This window comes from Misgurnus anguillicaudatus, chromosome 22 (assembly GCF_027580225.2).
Source record: "Misgurnus anguillicaudatus chromosome 22, ASM2758022v2, whole genome shotgun sequence".
Taxonomy (NCBI): domain Eukaryota; kingdom Metazoa; phylum Chordata; class Actinopteri; order Cypriniformes; family Cobitidae; genus Misgurnus; species Misgurnus anguillicaudatus.
The window spans coordinates 23,634,036-23,659,489 of record NC_073358.2 but is presented as its reverse complement, the minus strand read 5'-3'; the positions used below and the strand labels follow the sequence as shown (position 1 = coordinate 23,659,489).

General features: G+C 34.5%; 3 protein-coding genes across 5 annotated transcripts; all 3 read right to left on the bottom strand.

Moving 5' to 3' along the window:
• Positions 1-2,767: 2,767 nt before the first annotated feature.
• Positions 2,768-11,190, bottom strand: LOC129440599 (C-X-C motif chemokine 11-6). Of its 3 annotated transcripts, none has more exons than XM_073860632.1 (4): positions 11,035-11,190; positions 10,792-10,918; positions 10,613-10,699; positions 2,768-3,064 (listed from the first exon to the last, which is right to left on the bottom strand). In XM_073860632.1, the coding sequence occupies exons 1-4, from the start codon at positions 11,090-11,092 to the stop codon at positions 3,052-3,054; spliced, it is 285 nt and encodes a 94-aa protein (XP_073716733.1). In that variant the 5' UTR covers positions 11,093-11,190; the 3' UTR covers positions 2,768-3,051. The 3 variants fall into 3 exon arrangements, with proteins under 3 accessions (XP_073716733.1, XP_055056009.1, XP_055056010.2); XM_055200034.2 differs by lacking the exons at positions 10,613-10,699; positions 10,792-10,918; positions 11,035-11,190 and adding exons at positions 3,194-3,280; positions 3,401-3,527; positions 3,605-3,756 and having other exon boundaries at positions 2,772-3,064; XM_055200035.2 differs by lacking the exon at positions 2,768-3,064 and adding an exon at positions 10,200-10,483.
• A 4,682-nt stretch (positions 11,191-15,872) lies between these two features.
• LOC129440602 (C-X-C motif chemokine 11-6-like) lies at positions 15,873-16,882 on the bottom strand. Its single transcript, XM_055200038.2, has 4 exons — positions 16,732-16,882; positions 16,489-16,615; positions 16,312-16,395; positions 15,873-16,182 (listed from the first exon to the last, which is right to left on the bottom strand). Exons 1-4 carry the CDS (start codon positions 16,793-16,795, stop codon positions 16,170-16,172), a joined length of 288 nt encoding a protein of 95 aa, XP_055056013.2. The 5' UTR covers positions 16,796-16,882; the 3' UTR covers positions 15,873-16,169.
• Positions 16,883-21,300: 4,418 nt separating this feature from the next.
• On the bottom strand, positions 21,301-22,271 carry LOC129440603 (C-X-C motif chemokine 11-6-like). Its single transcript, XM_055200039.2, has 4 exons — positions 22,131-22,271; positions 21,888-22,014; positions 21,700-21,786; positions 21,301-21,570 (listed from the first exon to the last, which is right to left on the bottom strand). Exons 1-4 carry the CDS (start codon positions 22,186-22,188, stop codon positions 21,558-21,560), a joined length of 285 nt encoding a protein of 94 aa, XP_055056014.2. The 5' UTR covers positions 22,189-22,271; the 3' UTR covers positions 21,301-21,557.
• Positions 22,272-25,454: the final 3,183 nt, after the last annotated feature.

Genomic DNA, 25,454 nt, shown 5'->3' with positions numbered 1-25,454 from the left:
TGACAAAAGTGGAGAATAGAAATGTTACAATAGTGCTCATAACATGTTCTAATATGTCATCTAATATAATAAAATATCTCAATTTCCCTTTTGGCTTTAAAATGATAGCTCAGGAAAGCAGCTGCAAAGAATTTTAAAGGAAAAAAGGTGAATTAGAAAAAGACCAACTATATATCAAATATAAAGAGGGGGCTAAGGATCTGAATAGCAAGCATGTTTAAGAAATAAATATGATACTATGAAATATATATTTATAATTTTATTGCATTATGTACATGACTCATAACTAATAATAGGAAATCTCTGACCACTATGCAATGTCTGTGATTCAGTAGGTGTCACCTAATGAAGCCTGTGCTTTATCTGTATCATTATGTGGGTCATGGTTAAATCATGCCTGTGCTTCACATGTGTCATTTTGTGGGTCAGTGTTAAATCATGCCTGTGCTTTACCTGTGTCATTTTGTGGGTCAGTGTTAAATCATGCCTGTGCTTTACCTGTGTCATTCTGTGGGTCAGTGTTAAATCATGCCTGTGATTCACATGTTTTATTTTGTGGGTCAGTGTTAAATTATGCCTGTGCTTTACCTGTGTCATTCTGTGGGTCAGTGTTTAATCATGCTTGTGCTTTACATGTGTAATTTTGTTGTTGGTCATGTTAAATCATTAAATGTGCTTCACCTGTGTTATTGTATGGGACAGTGTTAAATCTTGCCTGTGCTTCACCTGTGTCATTCTGTGGGACAGTGTTAAATCTTGCCTGTGCTTCACCTGTGTCATTCTGTGGGTCAGTGTTTAATCATGCTTGTGCTTTACATGTTTTATTTTGTGGGTCAGTGTTAAATCATGCCTGTGCTTTACCTTTGTCATTCTGTGGGTCAGTGTTAAATCATGCCTGTGCTTTACCTTTGTCATTCTGTGGGTCAGTGTTAAATCATGCCTGTGCTTCACATGTGTCATTTTGTGGGTCAGTGTTAAATCATGCCTGTGCTTTACCTGTGTCATTCTGTGGGTCAGTGTTAAATCATGCCTGTGCTTCACCTGTGTCATTCTGTGGGACAGTGTTAAATCTTGCCTGTGCTTCACCTGTGTCATTCTGTGGGTCAGTGTTTAATCATGCTTGTGCTTTACATGTGTAATTTTGTTGTTGGTCATGTTAAATCATTAAATGTGCTTCACCTGTGTTATTGTATGGGTCAGTGTTAAATCATGTCTGTGCTTCACCTGTGTCATTTTGTGGGTCAGTGTTAAATCATGCCTGTGCTTTACCTGTGTCATTCTGTGGGTCAGTGTTAAATCATGCCTGTGCTTCACATGTTTTATTTTGTGGGTCAGTGTTAAATCATGCCTGTGCTTTACCTTTGTCATTCTGTGGGTCAGTGTTAAATCATGCCTGTCCTTCACATGTGTCATTTTGTGGGTCAGTGTTAAATCATGCCTGTGCTTTACCTGTGTCATTTTGTGGGTCAGTGTTAAATCTTGCCTGTGCTTCACCTGTGTCATTCTGTGGGTCAGTGTTTAATCATGCTTGTGCTTTACATGTGTCATTCTGTGGGTCAGTGTTAAATCATGCCTGTGCTTCACATGTTTTATTTTGTGGGTCAGTGTTAAATCATGCCTGTGCTTTACCTGTGTCATTCTGTGGGTCAGTGTTAAATCATGCCTGTCCTTCACATGTGTCATTTTGTGGGTCAGTGTTAAATCATGCCTGTGCTTCACCTGTGTCATTTTGTATTTCAGTGTTAGATCATGCCTTTGCTTCACCTGTGTCATTATGTGGGTCAGTGTTAAATCATGCCTGTGCTTCACCTGTGTCATTTTGTGGGTCAGTGTTAAATCATGCCTGTGCTTCACCTGTGTCATTCTGTGGGACAGTGTTAAATCTTGCCTGTGCTTCACCTGTATCATTCTGCATGTCAGTGTTAAATCATGTCTGTGCTTTGACCAACAGAGGGTCATAGAAAGCCATTCATTTTACTGGATATGGCCAACTGCTCACATCACTACTTTAGTGATACATTTTGTGAATTTATGTATATATTAACATTAGAAAGGACATTTAAAATAAATACTATTTCAAATAATAAAATTATTTGTAGTTTTTGAAGCATTTTGAATGCTTCAAATGCCACAGAAATTTGTGTGTGCGTGTGTTTGTGTGTGTAAGAGAGAGAGAGAGTGTACATGTGCGTGCATTAGGTCACACCCCTTTATATCTTTTTTCTGCATTTGTGGCTGATTTTATTTGCCAAATTCTATACAAATGCTCTCTGTGGCAGTCATATATGTGTGTGTTTGTGTTTTTATGTGCTTGTATGTGTTTGTGTGAGCATTTGTTTTTTACATAGCATTTGTGCACAAGTACCAGGCCTTCATTTCTGTGTAGAAATGTTCAGATTTATGCTGGATTTATTGATTTTTGACAAAAAATGTATGTATGGATGTATGGAAAAAATTGAGTTTCTGCACTCCCCATTCATTTTCAATTGGGGTCATATAAGATTAGTAAAACTTTTTTACATTCTTTCAGAACAACCGAATCAACCCCAGTTTTTTGTGTGTATGAATAGATACATTATTTAGGAAAAGTCACAAAATTTTAAATCTCTGAGATGAAGGAAACCACTTTTTTAACTAATGAAATGTCAATTGGGGTCATAGACCCCAATGACCAACTGAGGGTTAAACAATTTTTCTTAGAATCAAACTATTTCACAGTTACTAAAACATCCACAGACCCCAACAAGTCAGAAGAATTTTCATTTAGATGAAATGCTTTATTTGATAGTTTTTGTGCATCATAGAGACAATAAAAAATAGACAAACTACAATCATACATCAAATGGTAAAAAAGACTGTACATATGACACATTGTTTAGTATTCTTGTAAACAAATATGAACCAAAACAAATATTACAAATAAGCAAAGGCTGTTTTATGGCCACATGAATAAATTAGTCAGCTTAAGAAATATTTTAATATAAGTTAATACAGATTTTTCTTTATTCACAATATTCAGTCAGTGTATGAATCGATGAAGCATGAAATCTCCTACTGTTGGCTCCTGTTAAGACAGGACACATTCATTGTATACGTTTTCTCTTATTTATGTACAGTTTATATATGTAGGCTACATTTAAAGAATAAGTACATATGAAATAAATGTTATATAGTTGCAAATATGCATTCTTACCGTTTTTCAAGAGACTTGAGGATATTTTTTGTGAATTTAGACTCTGGATTCATGCATTTCAGTCCTGCACCATTTTTTAGAGTAACACTAGATGATTGAACAAAAGGAGCAATGAACTCAATATTCAGTTTTAATGAGACTGTAGTTGGGTCACACAAATATTAATTTAAAAAACACTTAATGTGTAAAAAAATAATGATTACTTACATAATCTCCTGTTTTGCACAAGATGGACTTGGAGGTATGATTTCAACCTTCTCAATGTTCTTTACCAAAACCATATTTACTCCTTTATCAGCACAGAAACATCTGCCTTTGGAAGACCTGTCCTGCCCTGCAAGAAAAAATGTCATTTATTTCATCTTTTAGTAGGTATTTTGATAATCTTGGTATCTCAAAGATCACACTTACCATTCACTCCTACAGCCACCAGACAGGCCAGAAAAACAAAAGCTGCAACAGTCTTCATTATCCTTTTGCTCTTGATGGTCTTTTCTTTGCTTGTTGTAGGCTATGTGTGGATCAGTGAGATTATGAATGAATGTGTTGAGTAGATTTATATACTCTAGATCTGGGAGTTTCCTTTTTGAGCCACTTCTCAATTTTTGTTTCACTACTGAAGCTTCCATCTTTTATTGCCATTTCTCGGAAATACTTTCTCTTAAAATTTTTTAAAGTACTTGCTTTATCTCAAAATGATAATAGTACACATCAATATCATTACAGTATGTATAAATGTCAGGCATCAGTGATGAATAGAGAAATTATTATGACCCTTTCAACCAATTGTTATGATTTTATGATATGTGACCCAGCCTTTGAAATCCAGAGTTCTTACTATACCTCACAGGTACATATTGGGACTAAATGTATACATATATTCATTAAAGGTATACCGGAAGAATTTCCTGAATTTTTGAAAAGAACCGCCCCTCCACTTTAAAAAAAATGCACATGCGCAACACTCTACCTGCTCCTGAGATGGAAAGCCTATTAACATGCGCCCGAGAGAGTGTGCACGAGCCTAGTTCTTCCCTTCGCTCTGTTTACAAGGTGCTGCCAGTGTCTGCGCGGTTCGTGAATTGTGCCTGGGCTAGCATCACTAATCATAGCTTACATCAACTTTTACTAGCAGTGATTTTAAATGGATTTCTCCAAATAACATGCCAAACTTTACCTGTCGAGTAGAAACTTCGCGACTGAGGCATCAGTAGGAAGGCAAACCTGTGTGAAATATTCTCCCAAAAATACTCTGAGGATTTGTTTCTTTCTTCAAAGCCTTTCTCTTCTTGTAATACAATTCGTAAACACTTTTTCTCTTGCGACCCTCAGACATTTTGAAAAAATACGGTGAGAACACAAGCTTCAATGAATGGCTGAAACCGTAGCCCACCACAAAGTGTGCATGCGCAGAAAGCGAACCTAGGGACGAGCACGTACGACGGCCTTACATCTACATATCATCAGAATGATTGACAACTGGGATGACCAATAGTCTTGATGATCCACCTATAAAAAGAAAATCTTCCGCTATCATTTTATAAATATAATCCTACTCTAATTTTTAAGCTTTGACATTTCAAATAAAACATTGTTTTGTTTATTAAGCTTCATTAAGCATTGTTTATTTAGACATTTTATGGGTATTGGGAGTTTCATCATTTTGTTGGCACCATTAATTTTGTATTGTCATCATAAGTATTAAACTCAAAAACAAGTCAAAGGAAATTATGATGAAAAGTCACTGCTCTTGTTTTAATCCAAAACTTGTAGGAAAAGAAGGAGTGTGTTCGGCTCAGAAATACTTCGTCATACGTCCAAATGCTTTTATGAACCTTTGGCGATGTTTAGCAAAGGACCCCAACTCTTTAAGTGTGTTAATACATCAGAATGCATGAAATACCGTTAGACCTGCCCTTCAAACACAATAATAAGTGTGGTTTTAATCTATTGGTTCCATGCATGGGTAACATTTTATTTTACAGTGTTTTTGTTACACATGTTACATGTAATTACTACAGTATTAACAGAAAATGATACATAATTACATGCAACTTATCATAAACTAGGCCCTACGTTTTTATTTACTTAAGAATGCTTTATGAAAGCACAAACTAGGATGTGGAAGGAAGCGTCTTTTCCCTGATGATAAAGGTCAAATGTTTTCACTACCGTTTTCTTTAAAACAGTATAAACAACTGAAGATGATAGGAGATACTGACAAAAACATTCCCCTTAAATGTGCTGACTGGTTTTCCCAGTTCTATAGCATACAATAATATTGTTTATTTATAAACATGCATTAAAACAAACATTGACCAAGACCTTATTCTTTAAAAAAATTAAATAAGCGTAAATTATAGGCAAAAAATACTGAGAAACATTTTTCTAAAACCATCTCCAAGATTTTCATAGCAGTCACACATTTGTGTTCAACAGGCCGCTTCTTCGATTCATTCAAATACGATTGATTTAATCTCGTCCCACCTTTTGTTCGCAGATAATGAAGTATTTTATTTTAATGGTTGAAATTATGAAATTCAGTGATTTATCCGTTCTGATATATAAATAACCAATGAGCATGAAATGCAAATCACGGCATGAGACATAACCTCTGATTTCAATGATATTTTCACTACCTCTTATGTAGAATTTTAACTTGACATTGTGTTCAAGTGATGTTGAAATTAATCTGAAAGGAAAATGAATTTAAAAGTGAAAGTATTTTTGAGAAATCTGGAAATGCTGTACCTTCTGCTAAATATCAGTGAAACTGAGAGCAGATCAAGCAACATAATAAACAAAATAGCATAAATTACATTTTCCATAATCAGTCTTTTCAGCATATTACCTAAACATAAACATATATATCATATTGATTAAAAAGAAATTATTTGGTATTAATTGGAATGCACAATCAAAAACAGCAATTTCTAAATAAAAAAAACAATATATATACCAGCCCAGTCTTACGAAATTTCGTTATATAGTCACGTATTTTTTTATTCTTTTTTCGTGATATTGTCACGAATTTTCACATTTTTTCGTGATCGTATAACCAATTCCTGTTTTCGTTTGATTATCACATTTTGGTTACTCAACTGCTTTGTCCTATTTTCTTACCATTGTCGCTTCGGTTTAGGGTTAGATTTACATAAAATGACATCCCTAACCAAACCGAACTCTAACCCTAATGCCAGGCGACATTTAAAAAATAAATCAGAAAAAATAGTATTAACCAATATATAAAGTGACATTCTAATGCAAGCACCAAATCTAACCCTAAACCGAAGCGACAATGTTTTAAAAATAGGAAAAAGCAGTTGAGTAACCAATATGTGATAATCACACGAAAACAGGAATTCGTTATACGATCACGAAAAAACGCAAAATTCGTGACAATATCACGAAAAAAGAATCAAAAAAATACGTGACTATATCACGAAACCTTGTGAGACTGGGTAGCAGCTACACATATACACATATATACATATATATATGTCATGGCCTTACCCAGTCAGTACTGAAATATATAAAGAACATATTTTCACATAGGATGATTGGATGATATGTGTGTATTTATAGTTCAGTATATATCTTATAAATCAAAAACACCTTGTACAGACATTGTACAGTGGTGCGAAGAAGTGTTGGCCCCTTCCTGATTTTTTTTTGCATGTTTGTCACACTTTAATGTTTCAGATCATCAAATAAAGGTTTTTATTATGAAGGGGAAACAAAATCCAAACACACATGGGCCTGTGTGAAAAAGTGCTGGCCCCCCAAAACATAACTTAACTGTGGTTTATCACACTTGAGATCCTTGTTCCTAGTTTCTCTAGCCACAGGCCTGATTACTGCCATACCTGTTTGCCATCAATAAATCACTTAAATAGGAGCTGCCTGACAAAGTGAAGTAGACCAAAAGATCCTTAAAAGCTACATGTCATGTTGAGATCCAAAGATATTCAGAAACAAATGAGAAAGAAAGTAATAGAGATTTATCAGCTTGGAAAATGTTATAAAGCCATTTCTAAAGCTTTGGGACTCCAGCGAACCACAGTAAGAGTCATTATTCACAAATGGCGAAAACATAGAACAGTGCTAACCCTTCCCAGGAGTGGCCGGCCAACCAAAATTACACCAGAAGTGCAGCGATGACTCATCCAAGAGGTCACAAAAGACCCCACAACAACATCCAAATAACTGCAGGCCACTTGCCTCAATTAGGGTTAGTGTTCATGACTTCACCATAAGAAAGAGACTGGGCAAAAATGGCCTGCATGGCAGAGTTCCAAAACAAAATGTGCTGCTGAGCAAAAAGAACATAAAGGCTTGTCTCAGTTTTGCCAGAAAACATCTTGATGATCCCAAAGACTTTTGTGAAAATACTCTGTGCACTGATGAGACACAAGTTTAACTTTTTGGGAAGTGTGTGTCCCATTACATCTGTTGTAAAAGTAACACAACAGATCATACCAACAGTTGCCTAATATATGGTTGTGAGAGTGTGATGGTCTGGGGCTGTTTTGCTGCTTCAGGACCTGCAAGACTTGCTGTGATAAATGGAACCATGAATTCTGCTGTCTACCAAAAAATCCTGAAGGACAATGTCCGCTATCTGTTCGAGACCTCAAGCTGAAGAGAACTTCGCATCTGCGGCAGGACAATGATCCAAAACACACCAGCAAGTCCACCTCTGAATGGCTGAAGAAAAACAGAATGAAGATTTTGGAGTGGCCTCGTCATAGTCCGGGACTCAGTCCTATTGAGATGCTACAGCATTGTCACATTCTCGGGATGATCGGCTGCATGTGGGCTTGTTTACCTTTTTGCTGTCATCCCTCACGTGTGCACATCCTTGTCTCCTCCTTCCTCGTTATCCTTTATTGTTTTCCACGGCTGTCTTGTCTGCTTTTCTCTATAATGCTCCTGCGTTTGTTTTTCATGCTTATTATCTAGTTTTGTTTGTTTGTTTTATATTTTTTCACCGTGGTTTCTCTCAGGATTCAGTCCAGTCTCGTGCCATAGTTTAAGTTGAACTATCTGTGCAGCCTGGAATTTTGCTGTGAAGTGTGGACTTTTTCTCCTGTCTGTGATTTAATAAATCTTTTTACTTGCATCAGATTTCTCTCAGTCTCTGTTCCTAACAAGCATTACCTTATAAAGGCGGTTTATGCTCCAAAACCCTCATATGAGTTACAACAAATCTGCAAAGATGCGTGGGCCAAAATTCCTCCACAGTGCTGTAACCCATTGCAAGTTATCGCAAACATTTGATTACAGTTGTTGCTGCTAAAGGTGGCCCAACCAGTTATTAGGTTTAGGGGGCAAACACTTTTTCACACAGGACCATGTGTTAAGATTTAGTTTTCCCTTCTTAATAAAAAAAACTTTATTTAAAAAAACATTAAAGTGTGACTAAAATGCAATAAAAGCAGGAAGGGGGGCAACAGTTTTTTCACCACTGTATGACAATAAAGATCCTAAATCCTGAATCTTTTATTCCTTTTATATTACCTTCTATTTGAGTCTGTGTACATTGTAATACTATTGTCTGAATTAAATCACATTTATTGTTTTTTATCACTACGTCTCCTGAATGAACCTATGTTTCATTTTGATCCATTGCTATCGATTAATCTTGACATTAAACATAGAGGAGTGGTTTCCCAGACAGGGATTATTTTGAGAGAGGACTTGCCTTAAAAACATTACTTGTGTGCATATTGAGGCAAAACAAAGTGCACTGATGTATTTTAAGATATGTGAGTGCAAGTTGTTTTCAGTTTGGACAGCTCTTACATTTTTTTTTAAATTCTAGGAATAGTTTAATCCCTGTCCTGGAAACCTCCCCATAAAGTGTGATCAACGGTAAAATAAAAGTCACTATAAACAATGACAGTCAGATCAAGCACACTCACTTTCTCGATCTCTCTATTATACATGATGAATGTGGACTCAAAATATTTAATATTTATATTCTGTGCTATTTTAAAGGATGGGTTTATGAATGAGTGACACCCTTCTGCCCTCCTTATTTGAAGAGTCAAAAGAAAGTTTCATTTGTAGTTTTTCTCTGTTTTCAGTGCAGATGACAAAGTTGAGGTTCCCACGTTTAAAAAAATGTTTATAAAATACTTGTATTGTCTGCAGTTTGATGATAAGTTGCCCAGAGCAAACATGTGACTGACTTTGCAATCAAGTTAGTCTTGACAATTCACTTAATATCATAATAAAACATATAATGGTTTTTGTTGGGTATATTACTGATCATATACTATATTAATATTATATTAGGCCTAAGGCCTGTTGTTTCTACACTATGCCATGAGAAAAGGTCAACATAACCGATAAACAAGAGAACGTCATTCTAGATTAGTTAACTTTCGTTTTCCCAGTTTCCTAATTTAAAGAGACCAGGTGCAATCCTGTGACTATACCCCGATTATTCTCGCCACAATTACTTTGAGAAACAAGGTCGAAACAACCGACAAGCAGAGTACGTCATTTTAAGATTTGAGAAGTCCAGCTGTATAGGCTATGTCATTTTAGATATGAAGAAGGATTCAGCTGCACATCAAACAAATAAATTAATTATGGCAAGCCAAGACCAATTAGAAGAGTATACGTCATCTCAGATAAGAAGTGTTTGATTTTACTGTATAAAAAATGGAGTCAGATGTTGGGAGGGCATTGATTGTCTCACTTTGTTGGCTCGAGCGAATAAAGTAATTTTTGTTTGGCACCTGGAACCTTTGTCTCCTGAGTATTTTTTCTTATGAAGATTCAAGCTAAGACTTTTTGCCACACAACAAATAAAGACTTGTAAGAAGAGTTGGAGAGTTGTCATTCTCCCCATTAAGCTCATATGTTATTCTGTGCATGCAATGTCCATTCAACTTTTATGTAGTATTAAACAGTTTTTCTATGATTCAAGCTATCTCTAAACCCATCCACAGACCCAACAAGTCAGAATAATTTTCATTTAGATAAAAAGCTTTATTTGACAGTTTTTGTGCATCATAGGGACAATATAAAATAGAAAAACTACAATCATACATCAAATGGTAAAAAAGACTGTACATATGACACATTGTTTACTATTCTTGTTGTAAAAATATTATCCAAAACAAATATTACAAATAAGCAAAGGCTGTTTTATGATCAGATGAATAAATTAATCAGCTTAAGAAATATGTTCATATAAATAATATATTTAAACAGGATTTTCTTCATCCACAAACAGTGTATGAATCGATGAAGCATGAAATCTCCTACTGCTGGCTCCTGTGAAGACAGGACACATTCATTGTATACATTTCCTCTTATTTATGTACAGTTTATATATGTAGGCTATATTTAAAGAATAAGTACATATGAAACAAATGTCAGATAGTTGCAAATATGCATTCTTACCGTTTTGCAAGAGACTTGATGATATTTTTAGTGAATTTAGACTCTGGATTCATGCATTTTCGTCCTGCGTCATTTTTTAGAGTAACACTATATGATTGAACAAAAGGAGCAATGAACTCAATATTCAATTTTCAAAGATACACAAATATTAATTTTGGAAACAAATAATGATTACTTACATAATTTCCTGTTTTGCACAAGATGGACTTGGAGGAATGATTTCAACCTTCTCAATGTTCTTTACTAAAACCATATTAACTCCTTTATCAGCACAGAAACATCTGCCCCTGGAAGACCTGTCCTGCCCTGCAAGAACATTTTCATTGATTTTATATTTATACAGTGGATGCAAAAATATACTATAAACAAATCTGTTGGTACAGAGTAAAGGTATTTTGATTAACCTCAAAGATCACACTTACCATTCACTCCTACAGCCACCAGACAGGCCAGAAAAACAAAAGCTGCAACAGTCTTCATTGTCCTTTTGCTCTTGATGGTCTTTTCTTTGCTTGTTGTAGGCTATGTGTGGATCAGTGAGATTATAAATGAATGTGTTGAGTAGATTTATATACTCTAGATCTGGGGGTTTCCTTTTTCAGCCACTTCTCCGTTCCTCACTCTAGCTTCCATCTTTTATTGCCATTTCTCGGAAATACTTTCTCTTCAAATTATTTAAAGCACATATTAACCCTCTATGGCATGAATTATTAAGTAAAAAAATATAATAAAATCAAAAGACTATACATCGATACCATTATGGAGAAAATGTCAGGCATTAGGGATGAATAGAGAAATTATGACCTTTTTAAATTATCAACCAATTGTTATTATTTTATGATATGTGACCCAGCCTGTGGAATCCAGGCTAATAATTATGAGATTAAAAGCATCAACATTTGATTTTACTCACTGATTTCACTTTAATCAATTAGCTTTTGATATAAATGACATCAAAGACTTATGACCAATCTTGAAAAAAAATCTTAGATGACTTACTTGTAAGATTAGTCTAAGTAATTTATGCAACAGGCTCCCGATGGCCTAAGACTTTATTTGGCTTTTCAGATGTAGATGTAGATGTAAAATAACAAAACCCCACCCCTAACCCCACGTCATGGGGGTCAAGGCAAATTGTACAAAATGTAGAAATGTGGTCATACGAATTAGTCACCTCGTAAAATCTGACAAATTGCCATGAGATAGCGTTGGTAATACTAAATATTTGTTTGCTGATTTAAAGTTATAGCACTACTTACTACAGTACACTGTTCATTTCTTTTAATAAAAACATTTTGCAAATTTTCACGTAGAGGTTTACTGCTGGCAGCACTTTAAAAGGTGAAATGTTACAATTAATTTTGGACTGTGAAGTATTACACAATAATAATCGTGCATATAACCAGTGGTAAAGTGTGGTTTGAATCCATTGGTTCCACGCATGGGTAACATTTTATTTTGCAGTGTCTTTGTTACACATGATACATGTAATAACAGAAAATGATGCATAATTACATGCAACTTATCATAAACCAAGCCCTACTGTTTTTATTTACTTAAGAAATGCTTTATGAAACCACAAACTAGGATGTGGAAGAAAGCGTCTTTTCCCTGACGAAAATAGTCGTTTTTACTACCTCTTTCTTGAAAACTAGTATAAACAACAGTTCCTGATGATGAAACAACAAGGAGATGCTGACAAAAACATTCACCTTTAATGTGTTGACTGGTTTGTCCAATTCTTATTAACATACAATAATATTTATTAATTATTAACTAACTTGTTTTAATATAAACATGCATTAAAACAAACATAGACCAAGACCTAACATCTTTTAGAGCCGGAAAACACTGAGAAACATTTTTCTCTAACCATCTCCATAATTTTCCTAACAGTCACACATTTGTGTTCAACAGGTTGCTTCTTGGATTTATGCAAATATGACTGATTTTTTCCTTTTGTTCACAGATAATGAAGTATTTTAATAATGGAAATGATGAAATTCAGTGATTAATCTTTTCTGATGAATAAATAACCAATGAACATGAAATGCAAATCACGGCATGAGACATAACCTCTGATTTCAATGATAGATATTTTCACTACCTCTTTATGTACTGTAGAATTTTGACGTTGTTTTCAAGTCATGATGAAATAAATCTGAAACAAAAAATGAACCTAAAAGAGGAATCTGGAAATGCTGTACCTTCTGCTAATAATCAACGAAACTGAGAGCAGATTAGGCAACATAAGTCTTTTCAGCATTCTATACATATATAGAATGGACCTCACATTGATTTCAATCTTTGACGTGGCCTTACCCAGTTTTAGCCACAAGTTTTGTGATTGCAGTACCAGTTTTGGCCACAATCCTAAATACTGTTACTTTAATGTTTCAGATCATCAAACAAATTGAAATATTAATCACAAATAACAAAAGTGAACACAACATGCAATTTTAAAAAATAAAGGTTTTTATTATGAAGAGAAAACAAAATCCAAACACATGGATAATGTCCGGCCATCTGTTTGTGACCTCAAGCTGAAGCGAAATTAGGCTATGCAGTAGGACAATGATCCAAAACACACCAGCAAGTCCACCTCTGAATGGCTGAAGAAAAACAAAATAAAGAATTTCGAGTGGCCTAGTCAAAGTCCTGGCCTCAATCTTATTGAGATGCAATGACATGTGTTGGGTGGTGCCAAATCCTGACAAAAGGTAGCTATATACAACTTCCAAATGTCTAAATCCAGAGGAAAAAAATCTAAAACATTTAAAGGAACAGTATGTAAGAAATTTATATCAATTAATCATAAAATGGCCCTGATATGTCACTAGACATTATGAAATCATTTTCATTTCAAATACTTATATCACTGACAACAGTGGTCTGGCCAGGATATTATCATTTAAAAAGTGGAGTTGCAGCCCTCAACTGATGTTTATGTTGTCATTTTGTGTATTGGCCACCAGTTTTGTGATTGCAGTACCAGTTTTAGCCACAAGTTTTGTGATCGCAATACCAGTTTTGGCCACAATCCTACATACTGTTCCTTTAAGTCTTGTTAAATTAACATCTGAAATATTCCACTAAGAATTTATATCTACCTCCAAGACAGCCACCCCACTGTGCGGAGACAGAAGTCTCACACCTCACCAAGCTGTTTCTCATCCCCCTCTCTTCATTCTCTCAGCTCAGAGCCCCTTAAAGGCGCTCTAAGCGACTCTGTGTGACGTCACTTTTTGTTGATGTTTGAACTGTTTTCAAACAAACGGAGAGTAGCTAACTCCTCCCCCCTCCTTTCCATGCTTTCATGAACGCGCCCAACCTCCACCCTTAAATCCTTCTTGTTGTTTATTGGCTGGAACACTTTGTTATGGTTTCTGTTTGTAGGTTTGGCCACTTTGTTTGTATTGCAGTTTGCGGAGCCTGGGCTGTCTACAGAGATCACTTTTTTTACAGTTTGATCAGCGGACAGGCAGCAAGCAGATAGTGAGGAGATGTTTGCTGTATGTAACAAAAAATGTTTTATGGTCTAAAACGCATGAATTCGCTTAGAGCACCTTTAAGTCTCACTTATAACCTGTATATGAAATGTTATATTCTGCATGCACAAAGAATCTTAATCTGGTCTTGTTTGGTATCATTCGAAATGTTTCAGTGCAAGTAGTACAATGCGACCACTCAGATGACAACAGAATTCAATGTTAAAGTGAGAATAAAATTCACTCAATGGGAGACACCCCGCGGCTTAAACCTGTCCACCAATCACCCACTTTATGTATATTAGACAACAACCAATCACTAGTTCTGTCATTATTACAATGCGTTGTTCTCTCCGGATATTTAAGGAAGGTTAGTAAAGGGTAAAGATGGGATTTTCCACAGTGCTGTGTCTTTGAAGCAAGAGATCGCGGGAGCGGCATTGTTAAATTGCTTTAGCCAAGAGCCTCTGGTACGGTAAAGTATTTTTTCGGAACCCGCACAACGACCAATGTCGGCCGATACGACATTGGTAATCAAATGAATGAAGTCGATATAAACATAAGTTAAATAGAATGATCAAACGATTATTCAAATTCCACAATTATCTATTTGATTCATATTACGAACAACAAGTTTTATCTTTCGGAGTCAGATAAAACAACATAAATTACGAATGTTAAAACGTCATTGGTAAGTGCCTGAAAAGACCGAACCCGTGAGGACCCTTCTGCCATGCCGGTTGGTTTTCCGCCATTGGGCCAAATGGATATATTATTTTTCCCTTACACATGACCTAATAAAGGTGGTTCATGCTCGAAGACCCTCCAATGTGGCTGAGTTACAACAAATCTGCAAATATGAGTGGGCCAAAATTCCTCCACAGACTCATTGCAAGTTATCACAAACACTTGATTGCAGTTGTTGCTGCTAAAGGTGGCCTATTTATACATAAATTGGTCAGAAACGTCAAGATTGTGAGATGAACAAATCGTTTTGGATTAAAAGGCTTGGATATTCCATTTCCTTGGACTTTTGGGGATTTATGAACAATTTGTTTTGGACAATTTCACCAAAGCGGATAAAGGGAAGATTTTAAAGGTAAGTAAATATCCTAAATCGGAGCCGCCCGGTTCAGGTAACTAACAACTAGATTACAGTTTTATGACTGCTAAAAATCATATTATGCTTTGTGTGTGCGCTTAATGGAATCCCGTAAGTGTAAGCTTTACAACGACGCATGACCGTATATTTTGAAGATTTAATGCTTCAAAGTTACAATGACGTAATGCAGCCTCACGTGCAAGGGAGGGGGTGTACCGTTTAGGGCACAGTGTTCCTTATCAGGTTAAAGGATGAATTTATGAATGAGTGACACCCTTCTGCCCTCTGAGTCAAAAGAAAGTTTCATTTGTTATAGATTTTCTCTGTTTTCAGTGCAGAGGACATGACAAATCTCAAAGTTGAGGTTCCCACATTTTGGAAAAATGTTTATAAAATACTTGTATTGTCTTGATGATTAGTTGCCCAGAGCAAACATGTGACTGACTTTGCAATCAAGTTAAGCTCCACAATTCACTTACAATCAAATGTATTACAACACTATAAAGACTTGTAAGAAGAGTTTCACAGTTGTCATACTCCTCATTAAGCTCATATGTTATTCTGTGCATGCATTGTCCATGCAACTTTTATGTGGTATTAAACAGTTTTGCTATGAATCAAACTATTTCACAGTCACTAAAAACATCCACAGACCCCAACAAGTCAGAAGAATTTTCATTTAGATAAAAAGCTTTATTTGACAGTTTTTGTGCATCATAGGGACAATAAAAAATAGACAAACTACAATCATACATCAAATGGTAAAAAAGACTGTACATATGACACATTGTTTAGTATTCTTGTAAACAAATATGAACCAAAACAAATATTACAAATAAGCAAAGGCTGTTTTATGGCCACATGAATAAATTAGTGAGCTTAAGAAATATTTTCATATAAATAATATATTTAAACAGGATTTTCTTCATCCACAAACAGTGTATGAATCGATGAAGCATGAAATCTCCTACTGTTGGCTCCTGTGAAGACAGGACACATTCATTGTATACATGTCCTCTTATTTATGTACAGTTTATATATGTAGGCTACATTTAAAGAATAAGTACATATGAAACAAATGTCAGATAGTTGCAAATATGCATTCTTACCGTTTTGCAAGAGACTTGATGATATTTTTAGTGAATTTAGACTCTGGATTCATGCATTTCCGTGCCCCATTTTTTAGAGTAACACTAGATGATTAAACAAAAGGAGCAATGAACTCAATATTCAATTTTCAATTGAGACACAAATATAAATTTTGGAAAGAAATAATAATTGCTTACATAATCTCCTGTTTTGAACAAGATGGACTTGGAGGAATGATTTCAACCTTCTGAATGTTCTTTACTAAAACCATATTAACTCCTTTATCAGCACAGAGACATCTGCCCCTGGAAGACCTGTCCTGCCCTGCAAGAACATTTTCAATTATTATATATTCATACAGTGGATGCAGAAATAAACCATTAACAAATCTGTTGGTACAGAGTAAAGGTATTTTGATTAATCTCAAAGATCACACTTACCATTCACTCCTACAGCCACCAGACAGGCCAGAAAAACAAAAGCTGCAACAGTCTTCATTGTCATTTTGCTCTTGATGGTCTTTTCTTTGCTTGTTGTAGGCTATGTATGGATCAGTGAGATTATAAATGAATGTGTTGAGTAGATTTATATACTCTAGATCTGGGAGTTTCCTTATTGAGCTACTTCTCAATTTTTGTTTCATTACTGAAGCTTCCATCTTTTATTGCCATTTCTCGGAAAAACTTTCTCTTCAAATTATTTAAAGCACATATTAACCCACTAATAAGGCATGAATTATTAAGTAAAAAATTAACATTTTTTTTAGAAAAGCTATTTTTTTTTATCAAAACCAATACTAAATACTAAATATTTGTTTGCTGGTTTAAAGTTATAGCACTACTACAGTACAGTGTACATTTCATTTACTAAAAAATATTTGCACATTTTGACCAACAGGTTTACTGACAGCACTTAAAAGGGTGAAATGTTACAATTAACTTGGGACTGTGAAGTGAAACACAATAATAATCATGTATAATAAATAACCAGTGGTAAAATGTGGTTTGAATCCATTGGTTCCACTCATGGGTAATATTTTATTTTACAGTGTCTTTGTTACACATGTTACATGTAATAACATCAGTTATATATAACAGAAAATGATGCATATTTACATGCAACTTATCATAAATCAAGCCCTATATTTTTTTACTTAGGAAATGCTTTATGAAACCAAAAACTAGGATGTGGAAGAAAGCGTCTTTTTTCTGATAAAAATGGTCAAATGTTTTTACATCCTCTTTCTTGAAAACTAGTATAAACAAGTTCTTGATGATGAAACAACAAGGAGATGCTGACAAAAATTGTGTTGACTGGTTTGTCCAATTCTTACTAACATACAATAATATTGTTAATCCATAAACATGCATTAAAACAAACAGACCAAGACCTTATATTCTTTGAAAAAAGAAATTGTAAATTAAAGCCGGAAAACACTGAGAAACATTTTTCTATAATCATCTCCAAAATTTTCCTAACAGTCACACATTGTGTTCAACAGGTTGCTTCTTGGATTTATGCAAATAGGATTGATTTTGTTTGTTCACAGATAATGAAGTATTTTATTTTGATAACCAATGAGCATGAAATTCAGACGTAACTAGCCGTTTCATCACATTCAGTTTGAATTTTCCCGCCCACCACCCCACTCGCAGGTCTCCACCCACCAGGTAGCTAGAGAGCACAGAGAGCAGTCACTTCGCTGATACCCTCTGTGCTGTCATCATTTCTCACGGAAATAACAGCGCTATTTGGATATTATGGATTATACTCCCGCCTACTTTTAAAAACAAAGTTTTAACGCGTGTTTATTGGAACCCGGAGTAATCTTATATACAGTGTGTTACGACACAAATAGTCATCAGATTGTAGATGATAAGACGTTCATGCGAAATCTGATGTAAACAACAGACTATGTATCTATATTTCACAGATTATACGCATTTGTGGACAAAAATGGTCATTGGATTTATTTTATTGGACTTTCATGGATCAATCACACATCTGAAACAGACTTGATTCGCGATCGTTGTATCAACACAAAAGGTAAGAAGTCACGTTATATTTTGCATGTTGTCATCTTCTGTCACAAAATACTACATTTATGATGCTAGAGCATCTGTATCTCAAAACAGAGATCATACATTGATGCTAATCCCGTAAATTATACATTTTAAATGTATAGTGATGTTAAAATTGTTTGTAGACAGTATAGGCTATGTATATATTTTTGCAGGCTAGATAGTTTACAGCGTGGTTTCGAAAGTTAAAAAAAATATTTTGTTTATAATTATTTTACAATTCTACAAGAACTAAGTAATAGTGGTTTGCCAAACTAAACGAGACCGGGCCTTAACTTACCGCCCCGGCTTTTCTAACGAGGCTAACCCCCGAGCCTCTTATAACTTTACGGTCAGGACCTCCCGCTAGCTTCTAGCAATTAGCACGCGGTCCACAAGCAGTATACATCCCCTGTTGGGTCTTAATTTCTGTACTTTGCGAAAATAATGCATTTGAAAATGTTTTATAATGGGAATATGTTAGTATTGTCCAGGGAAAACGAGTTAATTGTTGAGACTGCTACATCACAATTGACTCTGGAATCATTGTGTGTCATGAGTTTCTTCTCCTGTAGTGTACTTATTAGTGATACTTTTCTGCATAATTTGTCTGTTGGCAACATAAACCGTTAATAATAATAATAATATATAAAATAATAACACAGTATGGTCTGTACTGCTCACGATATCACTATGCACACGCACATGAGGTTAGTAGTGGGGCGTGATCAAAGGAGCAGCAGCTCATAAATATGTAATGACTAGTTCAAAACGGCACAATCTGAAATGCCCTGAAACAGAGGCTCTTAGAGATGGGTAACAATCTTTTCCTACAAGCTATTTTGAGCAAACAACTTTTGAAACATGCTTTATAGAAATCATACACCTATTTAACTTGTGGAAAAGCGGTCATAAGATGGGCACTTTAAAAGCTAAACATCATTTTGAGATCCACAGAAAGGAACAAATGAGAAAGAAAGTAATTGAGATCTATCAGTCTGGAAAAGGTTATAAAGCCTTTTCTAAAACTTTGGGACTCCAGCGAACCACAGTGTGGAGAAAACATAGAACAGTACTGAACCTTCCCAGGATTGGCAGGCTGACCAAAATTAAACCCAGAAGCGCAGCGACCCCACAACAACATCCAAAGAATTGCAAGCATCACTTGCCTCATTTTAAGGTCAGTGTTCATGACTCCACCATAAGAAAGAGACTGGGTAAAAATGGCCTGCATGGCAGAGTCCCAACACAAAAAACACTGCTGAGCAAAAAGAACATAAAGGCTTGTCTCAGTTTTCCCAGAAAACATCTTGATGATCCCCAAGACTTTTGAGAAAATGCTCTGTGGACTGATGAGACAAAAGTTGAACTTTTTAAAAAGTATGTGCCCCATTATGTCTGGCATAAAAGTAACACAGCAGATCATATAGTAGGCTAATATATGGTGGTCATAGTGTAATGATCTGGGGCCGTTTTTCTGCTTCAGGACCTGGAAGACTTAAATGGAACCATGAACTCCGCTGTCTACCAAAAAATCCTAAAGGACAATGGGTCTCATTCAAGCATGCGTATGAACAAATTTGTGCGTACACATGCTTAGTGAATGAGACCCACAGACACGCGTACAGAGGTTTTAACTTACAAATCAAATATTTGCAAAATTGTAAAAACAATTAGACCACACATGCACAATAATCATAAGCAAGGAAAAACAACCCTACATATATATATATATATTTTAGATATTTTTTCATGATTTCAAACGAATGGATATATATAATTTTTCCCTTACACATGACCTAATAAAGGTGGTTCATGCTCGAAAACCCTCCAATATGGTTGAGTTACAACAAATCTGCAAAGATGAGTGGGCCAAAATTCCTCCACAGACTCGTTGCAAGTTATCACAAACACTTCATTTCAGTTGTTGCTGCTAAGGGTGGCCCAACCATTTTTTAGGTTTAGGTGGCAAACACTTTTTCACACAGGCCCTTGTGTGTTTGGATTTTGTTTTCCCCTCATAGTGAAACCCTTCATTTAAAAACTGCATGTTATGTTTACTTGTGTTGTCTTTTATTAATAATTAAATGTTTTGATGATTTGAAACATTAAAGTGTGACAAACATGAAAAAAAAATCAGGAAGGGGAACAACACTTTTTTAGACCACTGTATGACAATAAAGATCTTTAATCGTTAATCTTTTTTACATTTTATGTTACCTGTTTGAGTCTGTGTACCTTGTTATATTATTGTCTGAATTTAATTAATCATTTACATTCATTGTTTTTTATCACTACGTGTGGGATTAGTCTCCTGAATAATCCTATTTCCGTTCATTTTGATCCGAATACATTTTGACAATAAACATAGAAAGCGTGATCATTGGTAAATAAAATAAAAGTCACTATAAACAATGACAGTCAGATCAAGCACACTCACTCTCTCTGATCTCTCTATTCTACATGATGAATGTGAACTCAAAATATTTAATATTTATACTGTGTGCTATTTTAAAGGATGGGTCTATGAATGAGTGACACCCTTCCCTTCTGCCCTCCTTATTTGAAGAGTCAAAAGAAAGTTTCATTTGTTATAGTTTTTCTCTGTTTTCAGTGCAGAGGACAAAGTTGAGGTTCCCACATTTAAAAAAGTGTTTATAAAATACTTGTATTGTCTGCAGTTTGATGATAAGTTGCCCAGAGCAAACATGTGACTGACTTTGCAATCAAGTTAGTCTTCACAATTCACTTACAATCAAATGTATTACAACACTATAAAGACTTGTAAGAAGAGTTTCACAGTTGTCATACTCCTCATTAAGCTCATATGTTATTCTGTGCATGCATTGTCCATGCAACTTTTATGTGGTATTAAACAGTTTTTCTATGAATCAAACTATTTCACAGTCACTTAAAACAGACCCAAAGAAATTTAATTTAAATTAAATGCTTTATTTGATAGTTTTTGTGCATCATAGGGACAATAAAAAATAGACAAACTACAATCATACATCAAATGGTAAAAAAGACTGTACATATGACACATTGTTTAGTATTCTTGTAAACAAATATGAACCAAAACAAATATTACAAATAAGCAAAGGCTGTTTTATGGCCACATGAATAAATTAGTCAGCTTAAGAAATATTTTCATATAAATAATATATTTAAACAAGAGTTTCTTCATCCACAAAGCATGAAATCTCCTACTGTTGGCTCCTGTGAAGACAGGACACATTCATTGTATACATTTCCTCTTATTTATGTACAGGTTATATATGTAGGCTATATTTAAAGAATAAGTACATATGAAACAAATGTCAGATAGTTGCAAATATGCATTCTTACCGTTTTGCAAGAGACTTGATGATATTTTTAGTGAATTTAGACTCTGGATTCATGCATTTTCGTCCTGCGTCATTTTTAAGAGTAACGCTAGATGATTGAACAAAAGGAGCAATTAACTCAATATTCAATTTTCAATGAGACACAAATATTAATTTTGGAAACATTTGTAAAAACTAATGATTACTTACATAATTTCCTGTTTTGCACAAGATGGACTTGGAGGAATGATTTCAACCTTCTCAATGTTCTTTACTAAAACCATATTTACTCCTTTATCAGCACAGAAACATCTGCCCCTGGAAGACCTGTCCTGCCCTGCAAGAACATTTTCATTGATTTTATGTTCATACAGTGGATGCAGAAATAAACCATTAACAAATCTGTTGTTACAGAGTAAAGGTATTTTGATTAACCTCAAAGATCACACTTACCATTCACTCCTACAGCCACCAGACAGGCCAGAAAAACAAAAGCTGCAACAGTCTTCATTGTCCTTTTGCTCTTGATGGTCTTTTCTTTGCTTGTTGTAGGCTACGTGTGGATCAGTGAGATTATTAATGAATGTGTTGAGTAGATTTATATACTCTAGATCTGGGAGTTTCCTTTTTGAGCTACTTCTCAATTTTTGTTTCACTACTCAAGCTTCCATCTTTTATTGCCATTTCTCAGAAATACTTTCTCTTCAAATTATTGGTTAACTATTTAAAGCACATCTTCAACCCTCTAATAAGCCATTAATTATTAAGTAAAAAATTAATATTTTTTTAGAAAAGCATTTTTTTAAACAAAAGCCTACACATTGATACTATTATGGAGAAAATGTCAGGCATTAGTGATGAATGGAGAAATGTTATGACCTTTTTAAACTATCAACAACCAATTGTTATGATTTTATGATATGTGACCCAACCTGTGGAATCCAGGCTAATAATTATGAGATTAAAAGTATCAACATTTGATTTTCCACATTAATTTCATTTTAACTTTAATCTTTGACATGACATTACTCAATAAATATTAAATATATCAATGCTATTTTCCACAGAATTTTCTTTACATTCAGTAAATTACAAAGAAATGACATTTGCTTGGTTTTTACAGCCAGAGTGACATGAAAAAACATACATTGCATACTTTAAGAACAAATTGGTCACTAGCTGTCAACATGGGGCAGCACCCTTTCAAAAAGTACACTGTTGCACCAAAAGAGTTCTTATTATACCTCAAAGGTACACCAAATGTACACATATCTGTACATTTATAGTACATAGTAGATCCTTTTAAAACAGTATTGCACCAGTGACAGCTAGGGACCATTTTAAAAAACAAATTCTGACAATGCATTATACATTTTAATTATATTATAATAAAATATCAGATTTTATGAGTTTGCTGCATGTGCAAAGACAACCTTTCAGTCACAACACACACACATATATACACCCACAAACACTGACAATGCTTTTAAGGTTTATTATGGTGAGATTATTATCAATTATTAACAATTTTCTTATATATATATATATATATATATATATATAGATATATATATATATATATATATATATATATATATATATATATATATATATATATATATATAAGAAAATTGTTAATAATTGAAAATAATCTCACCATAATAAATATATATATATATCATTTTTTATATAGTCATACGTAAAACATTAACATGGAAAATATTTAGTTTATTAAGCTGTTTCATTATTTTAAGCATTTGAGATGGTTTTGGTGTTTTTAGCACCATTTTGCATTGTCATCATGAGTATTAAACTCAAAAACAAGTCATGATGAAAAGTCACAGTTTGCACTCATGAAAAAAAAACTGATTGATGATATAAACTGATTGATTGTTCTAACTAGTAAGGACCCATTTGTGGGTGAAATGGATTATATCTGTCCAAGTAGGTCCTAGAACGACCACAGTGTCCAGCTGCATAGCTGCTAAGTTAAGACTGTAGAACTAGTCTGACCACCTAGAAAATAGTTAGGCCTAATTAGTCTTACTTTTTAGATTCATGTTAAACCCGAATTAGCTTTTGATAAAAATGGCATTAAAGACTTGTGTCCAATCTTGAAAAAACATAGATAACTTACTTGTAAGATTAAGTAATTTATGCAACAGGCTCCTGATGGTCTAATACTTTATTTGGCTTTTCAGATGTAGATGTAGATGTACAATAACAAAACTCCACCCAACTCTAACCCCTACGTCACAGGGGTCAAAGCAAATCGTTCAAAAATGTACAAATGTGGTCATACAAATTAGTCACCTCGTAAAATATGTACAAATTGCCATGAGAAAGCATTGGTAATACTAAATATTTGTTTGCTGATTTAAAGTCATAGCACTACTTACTATATCATTTTTATTTACTGCAAATTTTCACCTACAGGTTTATTACTACTGACAGCACTTTGAAAGGTGAAATGTTACAATCAACTTTGGACTGTGAGGTAAAACACAATAATGATCATGCATAGTAACCAGTGGTAAAGTGTGGGATTTAATTTATTGGTTCCACACATAGGTAACATTTTTATTTTACAGTGTCTTTGTTACACATGTAATATATGTAATAACTTCAATAATAACAGAAAATGATACATAATTACATGCAACTTATCATAAACCGAGCCCTATGTTTTTTTTATTTTCTTAAGAAAGGCTTTATGAAAACACAATGTGGAAGAAAGCGTCTTTTCCCTGACGAAAACGGTCAAATGTTTTCACTACCGCTTTCTTTGAAAACTACAGTATGAACAGTTCCTGATGATGAAACAACAAGGAGATGTGCTGACTGGTTTGCCCAATCCTTACTAACATACAATAATATTGTTAATTCATAAACATGCATTTAAGCAAACATAGACAAATATCTTATATTCTTTAAAGAAATAAACTGTAAATTAGAGCCAGAAAACACTCAGCCACATTTTTCAAGATGTTCCTAGCGGTCGCTAGGACAGGCTGCTTCTTGGATTTATGCAAATGCAATTGCATTAATCTTGGACCCCCTTTTGTTCACAGATAATGAAGTATTTCAATAATGGAAATGATGAAATTCAGTGATAAATCTGTTCTGATATATAACCAATGAGCATGAAATGCAAATCACAGCATGAGACATAACCTTTCAATGATAGATATTTTCACTACCCCTTTATGTAGAATTTTAACTTGACGTTGTGTTCAAGTCATGGTGAAATGAATCTGAAGCGAAAATGAATCTAAAAGAGAAATCTGGAAATGCTGTACCTTCTGCTAATAATCAATGAAACTGAGAGCAGATTAAGCAACATAATAAACATAAAAGCATGAATGACATTTTTCATTTGTACAATAGTTCTTTAAGCATATTACCTAAACATAAACACACACATATTATATATATATATATTTAAGCAATATTGCTCGAGTAGGAGTGCGATATAGCTCTATATCATCACGGCTGCGACTAGGCCAGAGGCAATCACAGCCGTGATGATATAGAGCTATATCACACGACTCCGAGAGCGATATTGCTTCTATACAACAGTTCGACGGCACACGTTTGAAAAACGAAAACTAGAAAACAACGACAGAGTTATTTTAAAAGCCTCTTTGTTTGAGAACTACTTCTTCCGCCATGGATTTGAGGGCGGCCAGAATGACAGGTAACACTTTCGGCTGCTTTGAATCTCATATTAACTCAATGGACGGATTCGCCGTTTTTAAATATTACAATTTCTTGGTC